This window comes from Pristiophorus japonicus, unplaced genomic scaffold (assembly GCF_044704955.1).
Source record: "Pristiophorus japonicus isolate sPriJap1 unplaced genomic scaffold, sPriJap1.hap1 HAP1_SCAFFOLD_443, whole genome shotgun sequence".
NCBI classification, from domain to species: Eukaryota; Metazoa; Chordata; class Chondrichthyes; family Pristiophoridae; genus Pristiophorus; species Pristiophorus japonicus.
In genome coordinates, this window is record NW_027254345.1 from 281,021 (window position 1) to 301,616 (window position 20,596).

Here is a 20,596-nt window from a genome sequence, read left to right on the forward strand (position 1 = left end):
AGGGAAATTGTGTTTGACAAATTTGTTGGAGTTCTGAGGATGTAACAAGCAGGGTGGATAAGGGGGAACCAGTGGATGTGGTGGATTTGGACTTCCAGAAGGCATTCGATAAGGTGCCACATAAAAGGTTACTGCACAAGATAAAAGTTTATGGGGTTGGGGGTAATATATTAGCATGGAGAAGGGATTGGCTAACTAACAAAAAAAAGTCAGGATAAATGGGTCATTTTCTGGTTGGCAAACAGTGACTAGTGGGGTGCTGCAGGGATTGATGCTGGGTCCTCAACTATTTACAATGTATATTAATGACTTGGATGAAGGGATAGAGAGTGTAATGTAGCCAAGTTTGCTGATGATGCAAAGATGGGTGGGAAAGCAAATTGTGAGGAGAACCAAAAAAAAAAATCTGCAAAGGGATATAGGCAGGCTAAGTGAGTGGGCAATCTTTTGGCAGATGGAGTATAATGTGGGAAAATATGTGAGGTTATCCACTTAGTCAGAAAAAAAAAAAGTAAATTATAATTTAAAGGGAGAAAAATTGAAGTGCTGCAGTACAGAGGGACCTGGGGGTCTTTGTGCATGAAACACTAAAAGTTCACACACACAGGCTCGACAAGGTGGATGCAGAGAGGATATTTCCACTCACAGGGGAAACTAAAACCAAGGGACATATTCTCAGAATAACAGGCCGCCCATTTAAAACTGAGATGAGGAGGAATGTCCTCTGAGGATTGTAAATCTATGGAATTCTCTGCCCCAGAAAGCTGTGGAGGCAGGGTCATTGAATATATAAGGCAGAGAGACAGATTTGAGTGATAAGGGAGTGAAGGGTTATGGGGAGTGGGCAGAGAAGGAGAGCCAAGTCCATGATCAGATCAATGATCTTATTAAATGGCAGAGCTGGCTCGAGGGGCCAGGTGGCCTATTCCCATTTCTTATGTTTTTATTTTCAATGGTCCGAATGGCCACCTTCTGCGCGATATTTTTCAGGGGGGGGGTTCCCAGACAGTGAGAGGCAGGCAGGTTGGAAGGAAAGCAGCAGAAAGTATACACAACATTTACATGTGTACTTGTGAAAGCAATAATAATTTTGGAAACAATAGATTAATTGCACGGAGGGAAAAACATTCTATATACACTACATCTGCACAAGTATAGATCGCAGATGGTTTTGCTGGGTCTTGAAAGTCATTAAAATATTGCATTTAACCATGCCCTCTAAATTGACCTCATGATATGGGTGACCCTTCCAGGATGAGGCACTGAGTAAAGGAAAGGGAATAATCAGTGGGCAAGTCACCCCAGACTGCCCTTTTATATCATTATGGGGTGAGCTGAATGTTGGCACTGCAAGAGATGTAGGAGTTGGCCACCGAGCTGTCCACTGGCAGGAGATGCATGGTGTGGGAGGACTAGCGAGAATAAAAACTTTGAAATGTGGGACAAAAGCAAAAAAAAAAATTGGTTATACCCAACATTTTAAGCTCCAGGGTGACCAAGTCTGGGAACTTAACATCCAGGGATATTCAACAGTTAGGAAGGATAGACAGAGGAAAAGGAGACGGGGTGGCATTGCTGGTTAAAGAGGATATTAATGCAATAGTAAGGAGGGACATTAGCTTGGATGATGTGGAATCGGTATAGGTGGAGCTGCGGAATACCAAAGGGCAGAAAAACGCTAGTGGGAGTTGTGTAGACCACCAAACAGTAATAGTGAGGTTGGGGACAGCAACAAAGAAATAAGGGATGTGTGCAATAAAGGTACAGCAGTTATCATGGGAGACTTTAATCTACATATTCATTGGGCTAACCAAACTGGAAGCAATGCGGTGGAGGAGGATTTCCTGGAGTGTGTTAGGGATGGTTTTCTGGACCAATATGTCGAGGAACCAACTAGAGAGCTGGCCACCCTAGACTGGGTGATGTGTAATAAGAAGGGACAAATTAGCAATCTTGTTGCGCGAAGCCTCTTGGGGAAGAGTGACCATAATATGGTAGAATTCTTTAAGATGGAGTGTGACAGTTAATTCAGAAACTCGGGTCCTGAACTTAAGGAAAGATAACTTCAACATTATGAGGCGTGAATTGGCTAGACTAGACTGGCAAAGGATACTTAAAGGGTTGACGGTGGATAAGCAATGGCAAACATTTAAAGATCACATGAATGAACTTCAGCAATTATACATCCCTGTCTGGAGTAAAAATAAAAACGGGGAAGTTGGCTCAACCGTGGCTAACAAGGGAAATTAAGGATATAGGCCCCAAGTTTCCACATGATTTGCTCCTGATTTTTTTTTGGAGCAACTGGTGGAGAACGGACTATCTTAGAAATTGCAATTCTCCACATTTTCTTTTCTGCAGTTCTAGTCAGATAGAACAGTTTCACTTTGAAACAGAATTTTCTCTTCAAAAGGGGGCGTGTCCGGCCACTGACGCCTGATTTCAAAGTTTCCACAGTGAAAACGTACTCTAAACTAACTTAGAATGGAGCAAGTGAAGATTTTTGTAGAACTGAAAAAACCTTGTCTACACATTAAAAAAAAATCAGGCGCAGGTTACAAATTAGGCGTCCGGAACGAGGTGGGGGGGGGGGGGGAAGGGAAGTCATTAAATGCTACAATAAATCCTTATTTATACTTATAAAAATATTATACAAATAAATCCAACCTTTATAAGCAAAGAAAAGATTAAATAAACCATCTTCCTAACTGTGTGAAAGTGCTTCAGGCAGGTTCAGTCAGCTCAGCGGTGTGGCGTCCTTCCCGCGAATGGGAGGGAGGGAGGGGCAGGTAGGCAGTAAGCAGGCATTTGTGCAGCCTTCCACTTGAGGTGGAAGCCTTAAAGTCAGCTCAGCGGTGTGGCGTCGTTCCCGCGAACGGGAGGGCCCGACCGACCACAGCAGGGGGGAGGCAGGGAGGAGGAGACAGCCGTTCCCGACGGCGGGGGGGGGGGGGGGGGGGGGGAGGCAGGGAGGGAGTGAGGGCCTGATCGACCGCGGCGGGGGGGGAGGCAGTCGTTCCTGACGGCGGGGGGGGGGGGGGGGGGGGGGGGGGAGGCAGGGAGGAGGAGGCAGTCGTTCCTGACGGCGGGGGGGGGGAGGCAGTGAGAAGGCTGCAGGACGCCTCAGAAGCTGAGGCAGCCATTCCCGACGGCGGGGGGGGGGGGGAAGGAGAGGCCGTCGGGAAACGGCTGCCTCAACTTCTGAGGCGTCCTGCAGCCTTCTCACTGCTGCAAGAAGCCTCAGTGCTGATCATAGAAGGGCAATGTGCTTTTATTAAAAAATGTTCAAAAATTAAACAGCTACAAAGAACTACAAAAATGGCCGAGTGCCAATGTTTCCTTCACACTGCGCATGCGCGAATGCTCCAACGCGCAGCGTTGCCGGCACGAAAAAAACTAATTTAAATGGTACCCGCCCCCTCCCACTTACAAAATCGGCGCGAGTGGTAGGCTCCGCCCCCTGGGCGCCGCGCCAAGCTGCCATGGAGCTGCAGGGCACTCCAGAATCGCGCGTTTCTTTTCAGGCGCCCTTTTCGGCGCGAAAAACGGGTGCCCAGCTCGGAGGGGCGCCCGTTTTGTAGCGTGTGGAAACTTGGGGCCATAGTGTTAAAACCAAGGAAGAGACATATAAATTGGCTAGAAAAAGCAACAAACCTGAGGACTGGGAGAAATTTAGAATTCAACAGAGGAGGACTAAGGGTTTAATTAAGAGGGGGAAAATAGAGTACGAGGGGAAGCTTGCAGGGAACATAAACTGACTGCAAAAACTTCTATAAATGTGAAGAGAAAAAGATTAGTGAAGACAAACGTAGGTCCCTTGCAGTCAGATTCAGGTGAATTTATAATGGGGAACAAATAAATGGCAGACGAATTGAACAAATACTTCGGTTCTGTCTTCACAAAGGAAGACACAAATAACCTTCCAGATGTACTAGGGGACAGTGGGTCTAGTGAGAAGGAGGAACTGAAGGATATCCTTTAGGTGGGAAATTGTGTTTGGGAAATTGATGGGATTGAAGGCCAATAAATCCCCAGGGCCTGAGTCTGCATCCCAGAGTACTTAAGGAAGTGGCCATAGAAATAGTGGATGCATTGGTGATCGTTTTCCAACAGTCTATCGACTCTGGATCAGTTCCTATGGACTGGAGGGTAGCTAATGTAATACCACTTTCTAAAAAAAAAAAAGGAGGGAGAGAAAACGGGTAATTACAGACGGGTTAGCCTGACATTAGTGGGGAAAATGTTGGAATCAATCATTAAGGATGAAATAGCAGCGCATTTGGAAAGCAGTGACAGGATCGGTCCAAGTCAGCATGGATTTATGAAAGGGAAATCGTGCTCGATGAATCTTCTGGAATTGTGAGGATGTAACTAGCAGAGTGGACAAGGGAGAACTAGTGGATGTGGTGTATTTGAACTTTCAAAATGCTTCTGACAAGGTCACGCACAAGAGATTGGTGTGCAAAATCAAAGCACATGGTATTGGGGATAATGTACTGACGTGGATAGAGAACTGGTTGGCAGAGAGTTGGGATAAACGGGTCCTTTTCAGAATGGCAGGCAGTGACTGGGAGTGCCGCAGGGCTCAGTGCTGGGACCCCAGCGCTTTACAATATACATTAACGATTTAGAAGGAATTGAGTGTAATATCTCCAAGTTTGCAGATGACACTAAACTGGGTGGTGGTGTGAGCTGTGAAGAGGATGCCAAGAGGCTGCAGAGTGACCTGGGCAGGTTAGGTGAGTGGGTAAATGCATGGCAGATGCAGTATAATGTGGATAAATGTGAGGTTATCCATTTTGGGGGCAAAAACACAAAGGCAGAATATTATCTGAATGGTGGCAGATTAGGAAAAGGGGAGGTGCAACGAGACCTGGGTGTCATGGTTCAGTAGTCATTGAAAGTTGACATGCAGGTACAGCAGGCGGCAAATGGTATGTTGGCCCTCAGCTAGGGGATTGGAGTATAGGAGCAGGGAGGTCTTACTGCAGTTGTACAGGGCCTTGGTGAAACCTCACCTGGAATATGGTGTTCAGTTTTGGTCTCCTAATCGGAGGGAGGATGTTCTTGCTATTGAGGGAATGCAGCGAAGGTTCACCAGACTGATTCCAGGGATGGCTGGACTGACATGAGGGGAGACTGGATCAACTGGGCCTTTATTCACTGGAGTTTAGAAGGATGAGGGGCGGGATCTCATAGAAACGTTTAAAATTCTGATGGGTTTAGACAGGTTAGATGCAGGAATAATGTTCCCAATGTTGGGGGAAGTCCAGAACCAAGGGTCACAGTCTAAGGATAAGGGGTAAGCCATTTAGGACTGAGATGAGGAGAAACTTCTTCACCCAGAGAGTGGTGAACCTGTGGAATTCTCTACAACAGAAAGTTGTAGAGGCCAATTCACTAAATATATTCAAAAAGGAGTTAGATGTAGTCCTTACTGCTAGGGGGATAAAGGAGTATGGCAAGAAAGCAGGAATGGGGTACTGAGGTTGCATGTTCAGCCATGAGCTCATTGAATGGCGGTGCCGAATGGCCTACTCCTGCACCTATTTTCTATGTTTCTATCTCGTAGAAACGTATAAGATTCTGACGGGACTGGACAGGTTAGATGCGGGAAGAATGTTCCCGATGTTGGGAGAGTCCAGAACCAGGGGACATAGTCTTAGGATAAGGGGTAGCCATTTAGGACTGAGATGAGGAGAAACTTCTTCAGAATTGTTAACCTGTGGAATTCCCTGCCGCAGAGTTGTTGATGCCAGTTCGTTAGATATATTCAAGAGGGAGTTAGATATGTGCCTTACAGCTCAAGAGATATGGAGAGAAAGCAGGAAAGGGGTACTGAGGGAATGATCAGCCATGATCTTATTGAATGGCGGTGCAGGTTTGAAAGGCCGAATGGCCTACTCCTGCACCTAGTTTCTATGTTTCTTTTCTCTTTGCATATGCCGACTGATCTGCTGTCCATTTCCAGCATTTTCTCTTTCAGATTTCCAGCACTTTGTTTTTTTTGTCATATTTATTGAGCAGATGCACCATTTTGTGTCAGTCTAATAAAATAAACATTCCCTACATATTAGTTTGCTTCTACCTTTGCTTCAGACAGTGTCTTTCTTGTGTTTTGATGCCTCCTCCACAGGTCCGGGTGCATCCCGTCCATTTGGCCCATTCACCCCACCAATAGGCAGTATTATCTAGTCCTTCTTCTAAACTATTGGACGTCTGAGTCACTTGCTAGGAGAAAAAAAGAGAAATAATATTCATTTTGAAAGAGAGTTTTTTTTATTAGTGTTTATCTTTATGAGCACCCTATCGACTAGCGTTTGAAGCTTCACATCACTGGCTGAATGCCTTACATTCCCTCACCGGTAGTACAGCTCCATTATACAGTGCCACAAAGTGATCGTATGAAGGTTTGCAAGTACTTCTCAGATTGGAGCCCAGGCCTTTCTCCACACGGAGCAAGGGAAGCTGAAGGAGACAGTCACCCTGGACAACACATTTGACTAGACAATCAGTAAGTAGGTCTTCTGCTCCTCCTGTGGGTCAGGGAAAATGTGAAGCACAGTTGGGCTACAGGTGGCAGAAATAAGGAGAATTAAAAATTAAACCACTTCATGCCAGGCAACAGAGCAAGTTTCTCCTTCAGCAATAGTGTGTTTTCAGCCATCACTGATAAATGCAGCTATTCTTCAGTGACAAACAAGGCAGTGTATCAAAGTAAATTAATTTTTACCTGAGAAACCCTCTTTAAACCCATTTTCCTATTCAGAAAACCAGAGTACTCAAACAGCAAACCAGAGCTTTCAAAATCCTCTTAAAATCTATTTGACTAGTACATAAAAATAAACTTATTTTGAGTTGTTTATGATTGGTTGCTGTTCTATGATAAAGTGCTGAGTCCTTCCCACATTGAGATATCTTGTTGCCACAAACTGAGAAAAGCTGACTTTCCCTCGAAGTAACCGTGATCATTTGTTTGGCAGGTGCTCTGGGTCACTTGGCCGAATATTTTATTGCCAAGCCACAGAACTTTTAAAGCAAAGCTGCTTTTTGTTGTAGAGGAATGCCACTTGCACCAAGTCAGAAAAACAATCTTGGGCAGGACCATTCCTTTCCATCAAAACTGCCATCTTAGACCTTCCTGTACCTCCTCACAACTAACCTCCTGTTCCCCTCCAAGATCATGAACCCATTGTTGCCACCTAGCTGTGCTCACTTCTCATGTCTGGGTTCTGCCCCACACCCACTGCACTGGTCAAAGCCACCAACAACAATTGCACATAGTCTTCTGCTCATTGGTGTTCAAAACAATTGGCCATTCCACCCCTTTTCGCCTTCACTCTTCCATGGTCCAACTCTGTGGGACAACCACACTAGTTGCACACATACCTGGTTCAATGTAGCCAGCACATATGGGGAAATAACTGGTGCGATGGTCTAAATTGGATAGCTCTTTCAAAGAGCCAGTACATGCAAGATGGGCCAAATGGCCTTCTATGCTGCAAGATTCTATGGGGCGGAAATTAAGGCCCGCCGACCTTTTTTTTTAAAGCTAGTTTTACTGTCGGATCTGACGAGGCAGACTCTTGATCCATTTTCACCTCTGACTTTCGGTTCGCTCCCCAAAAAATTGCCAGTCATAATGGGGGCAGAAGTGCAGTGGCAAGTGCTGGTGAGGGGCGGAAGTGGGGTGAGGGCAGGACGGAGTCTCCGCTGCTGTCAATTAGCAGCGGAGCAGTGGTGACGTCAGTGCTCATGTGAGTCACCACATCTCTCCCCTCATTTAAAAAAAGGGGAGAGAAGCTGTGTTGGAGATGAGCTCCGAATCCCAACTCATCCATTGCCAGTATCATGTGTCACACCAAGTCCCATCTTGCCTAAATTCCATTGGCTCGCTGTCCTCCAGAGTATGGAATTTTAAAATCCTCATACACACAAGACTCTCCATGGCTTTCCCTCATCCTACCTTTGCAGCCCTCCATCCCAGCTCCTGCCCTATGGTCTTCAGACTTTGGCTTCCTGTGCATACCATCCCTCCTCCACACTCCCACTGGTAACTGCATACTGTCTCTCCTCCACACTCCCACTGGTAACTGCATACTGTCCCTCCTCCACACTCCCACTGGTAACTGCATACTGTCTCTCCTCCACACTCCCACTGGTAACTGCATACTGTCCCTCCTCCACACTCCCACTGGTAACAGAACCTTTAACTATGGGGCTCCATCCCTAAACCCCTCAACTTTGCTACTTCCTTTCCCAATTATTCTACTGCTCAGCAATCCTTTCTCCTCTAAGAACTTTGAGACATTTACTACATTAAAGACACTTATATAAACAAGAAAGATGCAAATGTCACTATAAACTTTTTTTAATAAACATTTGCGGCCTTAATATGTTAAATGGAGTCAATTCAAACAGAGATTATTTCCAAGTGAGCACAATAGATCTATGTAGTAACTAAATCCACTTTCAAGTGCAGGTTCTTTTCCCAGTACACTGCTCAGGCTTTCGTCCCTACTGGGTTTCTCCAATAGCCTGCCTGGTGGGTCTTTCAGATTCACCTGCTGCTCAGAAGGTTAGTGCTTTTGTTCTATTCATTTTCATCCTAAAGCAGGGCTCTGATTGCAGCTGCTGAGCTACACAAAGATGGAATAAAATATGTACAGAAATATATCATTGTAGACCAAGGTTATTATTGTGGTCTTACAGGGACACCATTTCAATGTAGTTTCACTCGCGTCTCTCCAGTGATGTTAACTGAGGGATCATTTGTATCCTGGAATAGTTAAATTCAGGAAAAGAGTGCAGTTCCATGCTCAAGTAGCTCGGCTTCAGCTTGCAGCGTAGTTCTGAAATTCCAGACATTCAAATGAATTGTTCAATTCCAGGACAAGACAGCCCCTCTCCATCATTAACTTTATTAGAGCAGATAAGGGAAAGAGACAATGTATCTCAAGACCACAGTGAACCTTATTCTAGAATTGGAAAGCTGCATTTTCATGGGTCTATTTCTTTCCTCCTCCTCTCCTCTTCTTCTTCCTCTCTCCCCCCCCCCCCCCCCACTGCGCACAGACAAGACAAATATTTTGAACAGAAAATATTCCCCCTGGACTTTACTTCCCCTTTAATATTTTACTATGAAAGCAATTCCTGCATCATACAAAATTTTAACAAAAATCACAGGGCAGGAAGATTACTTGTCAAGGCTATTATGTCTGGGTTGCTTTTAATTAACTTGTAAAAATTGTTGTTTACTAGTAGTCTGCACAGACCAACAGAAACATCAGCATGTCCTGCCCTACAGGGCACAGCTGGTTTTAGGCAATTTGCCCAGGGTGGATGCAAACACATTTCAACTCCAGCAGACATCTAAATAGTTATCTCTTTATAACTGTAGACAAACCCTAAACAAATATGTTTGGTTTCAGAAAACATTCCATCCCATAGCCAAGATGTTATTTAAGGCTTAACATGCAAAAGCAGAATTAGTAAAAGCCTGAAACAGTAATCTGCAGTAACCTACACAAGCAGAAAGCAGGACTATTTTGGCAGGCAAGATGTAACATTCTATGCCCAAGCAGATCTGTGCTAAGTAACTGGCACATTCACAGTGCATTACTTCGTCTCATAACTTGCATGAAATAAGGGTCCCACAACAGGGTTACACAACCAGGCATCACCCACTGAAAACACAGGTTTTTCCATCTCCATTTTACTTACATTGTAATAAGTGAAGTTGGCACGTTCTCCCTGTAATACTTCACAGGTGGATTCCAAATGCTAGCAATACTGCCTGAGGGAGGTACTTCCCACAGAGATGGGAGAAATTTTATATAAAAACACTAGGCAGGAAAAAAAAACCTGCTATTCCACAGCAACTGTAACAAAACAATCACTATTTTAAAAATGACTAGCAAATTCCAGGTTTGACAGATCAGCTGAGGTACAGCCTGCTGGTGGCAAACATGGATTAACAAATAACAGCAATAACTGTTTTCTCACAGGTAACAGCTGGAATGTCAGTCACGTTAAGGGTTTTCGTTTGAGAGAATTACATGACGGTCTAAAAGGAAAAAAAAATGACTTAAACCATAAAGTATATAGTGTAAAAGTACAAGACCGGGAGACATGGACTTAATACTCACGTGTAATGCTACAGCAGCAACACCTTCAATAAATAATGCAACAGCAATCAGACAGTGCACGGAGACAGCTGCATCCCAACCAAGAGAACCTTTGCACTTCCATTTATCGAAATTCATACTGGAAGCAAACAAGGGGAGATGCTCATTGATAATTATTTAAAGTGTAATGATTTGCTAACAAAGGTGAAAGGAATATGGCAGATATTACACAATCAAGTAAATTTGCATGCAGTGTAATTATTGATCCTTGTGGGTCTGCTCCTGGGCTGGACCTTGGTCGCCGTCAACAGGTCCAGGCTGGACACAGCTGATGGGGTTGTTCACTCCTGGCTGCCTGCCTCTTCCTTGGCTATGCCCTTTGGAGTGCTTCCACAACCAATGGGCTACAGAGGGACCAGAGTGCATGGCAGAGACCAGGAATAACATTATTTAATTTGATAAGTCTAATTTTTTATTTGGAATTTACTGTTCATGCTCCTTTACTTTGTTAGTTTAATTTTGATTGGTGAGTAAGTGTAGATCTGTCACTAGGGGCTCGATTTATTCCCACTTAGTTTCAGCTATCCCTGCAAATCAATGCTTTACAGATAGGATGGCTTGAGTGGACAAGCAGCATGGAGCTTACACAAGAACATAAGAAATATGAGCAGGAGTAAGCCATTCACCCTCTTGAGCCTGCATCGCCATTCAAGAAGATCATAGCTGATCTACCTCAACTCCACTATCTCCATATCCCTTAATATGCAAAAATCAATCTGCGTCTTGAACATATTCAAAGACGGAACCTCCACAGCCCTCTGGGATAAAGAATTCCAAAGATTCACCACCTATTGAGTGAAGAAATTTCTCATCAGTCCTGAATGGCTGATCCCTTATTCGGAGACTGTGACCCCCGATTCTAGATTTCCCAGCCAGGAGGAAACAACCTCGGCATCGACGCTAAGAATTTAATACATTTCAATGAGATCACCCCTCATTCTTTTAAACTCTCCCCCTGGCTCCCCAATCCCAGGAATCAGTCTGGTGAACCTTCATTGCACTCCAACTATGGCAAGTATATCCTTCTTTAGGTAAGGAGACCAAAACTGTACACAATACTCCAGGTGCAGTCTCACTAAGACACCTTTACTTTTGTAATAAAGGCCAACATATGATTTGTTTTTTTATTTGCTTGCTGTACCTGCATGTTAACTTAGTGATTCGTGTACAAGGACTCCCAGGTCACTGTGAACACCAACATTTCCCAATCTCATAATTTTAAAAATACTCTGCTTTTCTATTTTTCCTACCAAAGTGGATAACTTCACATTATATTCCATTTGCCATGTTCCTGCCCACTCACTTAGCCTGTCCATATTTCCTTGAAGCCTCTTTGCATCTTCCTCACAACTTACATTCCCACCTAACTTTTTCATCAGCAAATTTGGATACATTACATTTGGTTCCCTCATCCAAATCATTGATAGCTTGTGAATAGCTGAGGTCCAAGCATTGATCTTTGCAGCACTCCACTAGTTACAGTCTGCCAACCCGAAAATTACCTGTTTATTCCTACTCTCCTCGGTTCATTAACTAATCCATGCTAGTATATTACCCCCAAGCAGAGGAGCCTTAATTTTGATGAATAACCTCTTATTGAATGCTTTCTGAAAATCCAAATACACCACATCATGGTTCCCCCTTATCTATTCTGCTAGTTACAACCTCAAGATTCGTCAAACATGATTTCCCGGTCTTCGAAACATCAAGTACCTGGGAACATTTTGTTCGCAACCTTGATTACATTGCAACCATGTCTCTAATGGCTAGTAAACCAAACCCATTTGTCTCTGCCACTAGTTCATCTCTTGTTACAAATGCTCTCTGCATTCAGATAAAACACTAGTTAGGCTACAGCTGGGGTACTGCATGCAGTTCTGGTCACCACATTAGTGCAATCACTTATTTCCTGTCGAGAGGGTAGAGAGGAGATTTGCAAGGATGTTGCCTGGAATGGAGAATTTTAGCTATGAGGAAAGATGGGATAGGCTGGGGTTGTTGTTTTCTTTGGAACAGAGGAGGCTGAATTGTGGTACAAAAAATTATATGGGGCCAAGATAGATTGGATAGGAAGGACCTATTCCCCTTAGCAGAGGGGTCAATAACCAGAGGGCATAGATTAAAAGTAAGTGGTAGGAGGTTTAGAGGGGATTGGAGGAGAATTTTTTTTCCCAGAAGGTGGTAGGGGTCTGGAACACACTGCCTGAAAGGGTGGGAGAGGCAGAAACCCTCATAGCATTTAAAAAGTACTTGGATATACACTTAAAGTGCCATAACCTACAGGGCTACGGACCAATAGCTGGAAAGTGGGATTAGGCTGGTGCGGACACAATATGCAGAATGGCCTCCTTCTGTGCTGTAAATCTCTATGTAAAATCTTATCATAGAATCACTGTTTTATGACTCGCTATATTCGATTTTCCCTTTCTATGTCAATTTCTTGGTCCTCATTTGCTGAATTCTAAAATCCTCAGGCTTACTACTCTTTGGCAACATTATAAGCCTCTTTGATCTCATACTATCAAACTTTTCTTGCTAGCCCCTTTACTACAAGGTTATTAATTAACCCTTTCTCGTTGCACAATACTAGATCTAAAATAGCCTGTTCCCTAGTTAGTACCTCAACATACTGATCTAGAAAACTATCTTGTATATATTCTATGAATTAGTCCTCCTGCCTATTAAAAATTTGGTTTGCCCTGTCTATATGTAGATTAAAGTCCCCCATGATTACTGCATTACCCTTGTTACATGCACCTCCAATTTCTTGATTTATACTGTGCCCAACATTACAACTAGTTTGGGGGCCTATAAACAACTCCCACCAGTGCTTTCCGCCTCTTGCTGTTTCTTCACTCCACCTAAACAGATTCTACTTGATTTTCAGAGCCAAGATCCTTTCTCATGACAGTCTTTATCCCATCCTTGATGATCAGGGCTACGCCTTACCCTTTTCAATTCTGCCTATCTCTTCTAAAAGAGAAATATCCTGGAATATTTAGTTCCCAATATTGGTCACTTTGCAACCATGTCTCCATAAATGGCTATTAGATCAAACCTAACCAACCACTTTATGTGCTCGTAAACTATATGGTTTTAGCTGCTACAGCTCCAGCATATATATCATTGCACACACTTGTACCTCCGGGATTATGGGTCCCTAACCCTTGGCTCATACCAGCTTGTGCCCAAGCTAATTGGACTTTGGCAACTAGAGTATGTGAATATAACAATAGGATCAGGAGGTAGGCCATTTGGCCCCTCAAGCCTGCTCCACCATTCAATATCATGGCTGATTTGATCTTGGCCTCAACTCCACTTCCCTGCCTGCTCCTCATAACCCTGGACTCCATCATTCAAAATTCTGACTATCTCCACTTAAATATATTCAATGACCCAGCCTCCACAGCTCTGGGGTAGAGAATTCCAAAGATTCACGATCAAGAAATTCATCATTTCCATTTTAAATGGGAAATCCCTTATTCTGAAACTATGCCCCCCCCAGTTCTAGATTCCCCACTAGGGAAACATCCTTGCATCTACCCTGGCAAGTCCCCTCAGAATCTTATATGTTTCAAGATCATCTCATTCTTCTAAACGCCAATGAGTATAGGCCCAACCTTTAAGACAATCTCTTCAGGAATCAACCTCATGAACTGTTACACTCATAATAAAATGTTCAGACAGAGTACTGTGTATAATGAGCATGTGACCTTAGCTCCATTAAGGTTCCAGAGTGCAGGTACCTCATGGATGGCCTGCTTATATACTGTGCTCCCAAGGGATGCTGGGATCCCTTGGGACTCCACCAGTTAGGCCTTCTGGTGGTCAGGTGTGATGCAGGTTACAAGGGGTTAAATACATAACATCACTCCCCCGTGAAGTCAACAGTACACTTATTTACAAGGAGAGATGATCTGGGGCTTTGCGCTCCCTTGTCAATCGCCTCGGTACAAATGCTGGTGTGGGTGGGTTGGTCAGTTCTTCATTGGGCTGTTGGGGGATGACGAGTTCGGTTTAGTGGTCAACTGGGATGTCAGTTGCCACTTTGTGTGTGTTGGAAGGTCAAAGTTGGTGGTGTCTTCAGGTTGTTCGTAGCTGTTGGTGAACCGCAATTTGATCCGGTCCAAGGGTTTTCTGAGAGTTTGTCCATTGGTCAGTTTGACCTGAAATACCTTTAGCTGTGACCTTGCCAGCGAGCCATTTGGGACCATGTCCATAATTGAGCACAAACACAGGATCATTGATCTCAGTATCGCATGGTCACGGTACACACTTTGTTGATGCCGCTTATCCCATGTGATCATGTAGATTCAGGGTGGACCAGAGAGCCTTGTTTTAAGCGCCCTTTTCATGAGCAGCTCAGCTAGGGGAATCCCGGTGAGTGAGTGGGATCTGATGCTGTAGCTGAGCAGTACTTGGGACAACCGGGTCTGCAGGGAGCTTTGCTTGATGGTCTGAACTGCCTGTTCTGCTTGGCTGTTGGATGCGGGCTTGAACAGGGCAGATGGGACATGTTCGATCCCGTTGCGAATCATTAATTCTTTGAATTCAGCACTGGTGAATCACGGCCCATTGTCGCTGACTAGGACATCAGGCAAGCCGTGCATGGCAAACATAGCTCGTAGACTTTCAATGGTGGCCGTGGATGTGCTTAGACATTATTGCACATTCAATCCACTTTAAGTGCCCATGACAACCAAAAACATTTTGCCTAGGAATGGGCTCGCATAGTCGACATGGATCCTCGACCACAGTTTGGATGGCCAGGACCACAAACGTAGCGGTGCGCCTCGGTGCATTGCTCAACTGAGCGCAAGTGTTGCACTGGTGCACACATGACTTTAAATCTGAGTCGACGCCAGGCCACCACACGTGGGATCTGGCTATGGCTTTCATCATTACGATGCCTGGGTGGGTGTTGTGCAGTTTGCAAATGAATGAGTCTCTGCCTTTCTTGGGCAAGACTACACGATTGCCCCACAAAAGACAGTCCGCCTGCAGGGACAGTTCATCTTTGCGTCTGTGGAATGGCTTAATCGCCTCCTGCATTTCCACTGGGACCCTGGATCAGCTCCCGTGGAGGACAGTTTTTTAAAAAAAACCAGGAACAGTAAAGGATCCTGGCTGGTCCAGGATCTGATCTGGCGGGCCAGAACGGGAATTTTTCATTCTCAAATGCCTCCATGACCAAGTCCGCTGGCTGTGCCATTTCCACTCCGGTGGTGGGCAATGATAGTCGACAGAGCATCTGCGCAGTTCTCGGTGCCCGGTCTGTGGCAGATCACAGTTGTATGGAGACAGCGTGAATGCCCATCTTTGGATGCAGGCAGAGGCATTGATATTAATCCCTTTGCTCTCCGAGAATAGCGATATGAGCAGTTTGTGGTCAGCTCGAACTGGAGGCCAAATAAATACTTGTGCATTTTTTTTTTTTTTTTTTTTAAATGCTGTAAAGGCATGCCAGAGCCTCTTTGTCAATCATGCTGTAGGCCCTTTCGGCCTTGGACAAACTCCTGGATGCATACGCAAATGATTGCAAAATTCACGATTCGTTGGCCTGTTGTAACACACCCAGCCCTGTATGATGATGCATCGCAAGCTAGCACCAATCGTTTACATGCGTTACACAGAACAAGCAGTTTGTTAGAACACAGTAAGTTTCTGGCTTTCTTAAAGGCAGCCTCTTGTGAATTACCCCATACCCAGTCGTCTCCCTTGCGCAGTAGCACATGTAGGGGTTCTAGCAGGGTGCTTAACCTAGGTAGGAAATTACCGAAGTAGTTGAGTCCCAGGAGCGACCGCAACTCCGTCTGTGGTCTCGGCGCGTTCTTGATGACCAGTCTTGGCGTGGTTGGGTCTGATGCCATCTGCTGTGATTCTCCTTCCTAAGAATTTGACATCCTGTGCCAGGAAAAGAGCGTTTCAACTTGAGCCCCACACGATCCAATCGACTAAGAACCTCTTCCAGGTTTTAAGTGCTCCATGGTGTCCCGACCTGTAACCAATGTTGTCCTGGAAGACCACTGTGCAAGGAACCGACTTTAGCAGGCTCTCCATGTTCCATTGGAAAATTGCTGCAGCTGACCGAATCCCAAACGGGCACCGGTTGTAGATAAACAGACCTTTGTGCGTGTTGATGCATATTAGGCCTTTCGAAGACTCCTCCAGCTCCTGCGTCATGTAGGCCGAGGTCAGGTCCAGCTTGGTGAACGTCTTCCCTCCAGCCAGGGTTGCGAATAGGTCGTCTGCCTTGGGTAGCGGGTAGTGGTCCTGCAGCAAAAACCAGTTAATCGCCACTTTATAGTCCCCGTAAATTCTAACCATACCGTCCTCCTCGAGTACCGGAACAATCGGACTGGCCCAGTCGATGATTTCCACCAGCGCGATGATGCCTTCACGTTGCAGCCTGTCCAGCTCGATTTCCACTTATGTACAGTACCGCCCGTGCCTTCTGGTGGATGGGTCGGGTACCGGGAACCAAATAGATTTGCACTGTCGCCCCAGAGAAGCTTCCAATGCCTGGCTCGAATAACGAAGGGAACTTAGAACCTGGTACATGCAGTGTCGTTGACAGACGAAAACGCTCGAATGTCATCCCAGTTCCAGTGGATTTTCCCCAGCCAGCTTCTGCCAAACAATGTGGGGGCCATCCCCTGGCACAATCCTAGCAGGAGTTAGTGTACTGCTGCATCATTGGAGACTTTGACTTCAGCACTGCCAATTGCAGGGATTAGTTCCTTTGTGCAAGTCCTTAGCTTGGTGAGAATGGGGCGGAGCTTGGGCCTGTGTGCCTTCTTTCCCCACAGCCGGTCGAAGGCCGTTTTACTCATTATGGACTGACTTGCCAGTATCCAGCTCTATAAGACACTGGAAAACCGTTCAGTTCATTATTGGTGGGCATTTCATCGTGAACATGTACACCCCGTACACCTCTGCCTCCTCCGTACGAGTTTCCAATTCCGTCTGATCCACCGTGGATCGATCTTCCTCTGCAACATGGTGGTTTGCAGGGTTTTCAGCTCGCCTGCACATTCATTGGAGGTGTCCCATTGTTCTGCAACCATTGCACGCATAGTGCTTAAAGCGGCATTGATGGGGCCGATGATCACCTTCGCAGTGTCAACAGGGTGTTAACTGCCTCGCATTAACAGATGGTGGACTTTGGGTCAATTGAGGTCGGGCCACAGCAGCCGGCGTGTACATTCTGCCCTGTACAATTCTGCGCCAAACCGATTTTACTTTGTGCACAGTACTGGCCAAAACTTTAGTTCTGCGAAATCTGCTTGGTGTTGTTGCTGGTGGCCATAAATGCCTGGGCTATCATTAAGGCTTTACTCAGATTCGGAGCTTCTACAGGCAACAGTTTGTGAAGGATTGTCTCATGTCCGATATCCAGCACAAAAAAAGTCTGAGCATTTTTGTTCTAGGAATCCCTCAAACTCAATGTCCTGCAAGGCGCCTTAGTTCGACGACGTAGCTCGCCACTTCCTGGCCCTCCAATCATTGACACGTGTAGAACCAACATCTCGCCATCAAAACGCTTTCCTTAGGTGCTCCCGGACCAGCGTACACAGTTCTTCGTAGGATTTCGATGTTGGTTTTGCTGGGGCTAGGAGATTCTTCATGAGGCCATAGATTGTTGCCCCACAGTCAGTTAGGAGGATCGCCCTTCATTTGGTCGCGTTCTCGTCCCCTTCCAGCTCGTTGGCCACGAAGTATTGGTAGAGTCTCTCCACAAAGGCCTCCCAATCATCCCCCTGAGAACTTCTCCAGGATGCCGACTGTTCTTTGCATTTTTGCGCGGTTGTTCGTTACCTCGTCGCCAATTGTTACACTCATAATAAATGGTCAGACTGAGTACGGTGTGTAATGAGCAAGTGTGACCTTAGTTCCTTTATTAAGGTTCCAGAGTGCAGGTACCTCATGGGTGGCCTGCTTATATACTGTGCTCCCAAGGGATGCTGGGATCCCTTGGGACTCCAACAGGTAGGCTCTCTGGTGGCCAGGTGTGATGCAGGTTACAAGGGGTAAAATACATAACATGAACCTTCTCTGAACTGCCTCCAAATGCAAGTATATCGTTCCTTAAATAAGGAGACCAAAACTGTACACAGTATTCTAGGTGTGGTCTCACCAACGCCCTGTACAGTTGTAGCAAGACTTCCCTACATTTATACTCCATCTCCCTTGCAATAAAGGCCATTATTCCATTTGCCTTCCTAATTACTTGCTTTACTTGTGTTAAGTATCAAATAACTCCACGAGGCTAAGTACAGTGAGCTAGTTCAGGCATGACCTTACTCTAGTTTATTTACTCTCAAAAAAGTAAGGATTAAACATGGCTGCCATCATTATATACAGCTTGCACATGTCTGCCAGGGACCATTAGGACTCTGACAGTCACATCCTCCGGTGGCAGGTAAAACCCAGTTAACAGATAACTTGCATGCTAGCTTTGTGTTTCATGTACAAGGATCTCCAGATCCCTCTGTACCTCACTCAGCATTTTGTAATCTCTCCCCATTTAAATAAATAATGTTTTGCTTTTTTAATTTTTTCTACCAAAGTGGATAACCCCATTTTCCCACATTATACTCCAACGGCCAAATTTTTGCCCACTTAGCCTGTCCATATCCCTTTGCATCCTCCTCGCACCTTGCTTGCCCACCTATCTTTGCATCATCAGCAAATTTGGCTACATTAAACTTGGATACTTCATCCAAGTCATTAGTATAGATTGTAAATAGTTGAGGTCACAGCACTGATTCTGGTAGCACCCCACTAGTTGGCAGTTTGCCAACCTGAAAATGACCTATTTATCCCGACTGTTAGCCAATCTTCTATCCATGCTAATATATTACCCCCAACTCAATGAGTTCTTATCTTGTGCAGTAACCTTTTATGTGGCACCTTATCAAATGCCTTCTGGAAATTCAAAAAACATGACATCCACTGGTTCCTCTTCATCCATTCTGCTCATTACATCCTCAAAAAGAACTCAAGCAAATTTGTTAAACACTATTTCCCTTTCATAAAATCACACTGACTCTGCTTGAGTATTATGATTTTCTAAATGTCCTACTACTACTTCCTTAATAATGGACTCCAGCACTTTCCCAAGGACAGATGTTAGGCTAACTGCCTATAGTTTCTTGCTTTCTGTCTCCCTCCTTAAATAGGGGCATTACATTTGCGGTTTTCCAATTCACTGGGACCTCGAGAATCCAGGAAATTTTGGTCGATTACAACCAATGTATCCACTATCTCTGCAGCAACTTCTTTTAAGACTCTAGGGTGCAGATCATCAGGTCCAGAGGACTTGTCCTCCTTTAGTCCCATTAGTTTGCCTAGTACTTTTTCCTCTAGTGATAGTTTCAAGTTCCCCCCTCCCATTAGCCCCTTGATTATCAATTATTGGGATGCTTTTAGTGTCTTCTACTGTGAAGACGATTCAAAAGTCTGCTTCTCTCTCTCTCTCTCTCTCTCTCTCTCTCTCTCTGAAAAGTCGTCCTTTGTTGGTTTCTAAAAGTTTCCAATCCTCTGGCCCTTCCACTATTCTTCACAATATTGTATGCCTTTGTTTTCAATTTGATATCATCCTTTACTTCCCTATTTAGCAACAGATGGGTCACCTAGAGTCTTTCTTTTTCACTGGAATACATCTTTGCTGAGTTATGAAATATCCCCTTAAATGTTTGGCACTGCTCATCTACTATTTAATCCATTTTCCCAGTCCAATTTAGCCAACTCTGCCTTCATCTTTGTAATTGCCTTTATTTTAGTTCAGGACACTAGTTTGAGACCTAGCTTTCTCACCCTCAAACTGAATTTGAAATTTTACTATGCTATGATCACTTTCCTGCCCCCAAGAGGATACTTTACTATGAGATCATTAATTAATCCAGTCTCATTACACATTACCAGATCTAAAATAGTCTGCACCCTGCTTGGTTCCACAACATATTGTTCAAAGAAACCATCCCAAATACATTATGAACTCTTCCTCAAGGCTACTTTTGCCAATTTGATTTGTCCAATTAATATGAAGGTTAAAATCACCCATGATTATTGCCATACCTTTCTTGCAAGCCTCCATTATTTCTTGATTTATACTCTGCTACAGTACAGCTAGTTAGGGGGCTGATAGACTACACTCCCTTATTTTCATTTCAACCCAAACGGATTCTACATCTTGATCTTCTAAGCCAATATCATGTCTCACTATTGCACTGATCTCATCCTTCAACAGAGCCACCCCACCTCCTTTTCCTTTCTGCCTATCCTTCCAAAATGGAAAATACCCCTGAATATTCAGTTACCTCTGTACCATGGTGCTGTGGCCAGTTTGCTCATCCTCCCTGCAGTCCCTGCTCTTGTCCACACAGAGTAAGTACCTCGCACCTGTT

At 44.8% G+C, this 20,596-nt stretch overlaps 2 protein-coding genes across 2 annotated transcripts in view; one reads left to right on the forward strand and one right to left on the reverse strand.

Annotated features, from left to right (window-relative positions):
* Window positions 1-20,596, reverse strand: part of LOC139251771 (ADAMTS-like protein 2) — a 125,861-nt gene that overhangs the window by 103,724 nt on the left and 1,541 nt on the right. The window contains exons 2-3 of the mRNA XM_070873303.1: window positions 10,149-10,266; window positions 6,089-6,231 (exon numbers count right to left, since the gene is read on the reverse strand). Coding sequence (XP_070729404.1) covers window positions 6,089-6,231; window positions 10,149-10,265 — 260 coding nt within the window. The 5' untranslated portion in view covers window position 10,266. The remainder of the gene's footprint in view (window positions 1-6,088; window positions 6,232-10,148; window positions 10,267-20,596) is intronic.
* LOC139251770 (protein myomaker-like) overlaps window positions 1-20,596 on the forward strand; it is a 180,938-nt gene that overhangs the window by 55,620 nt on the left and 104,722 nt on the right. The window lies entirely within an intron of this gene.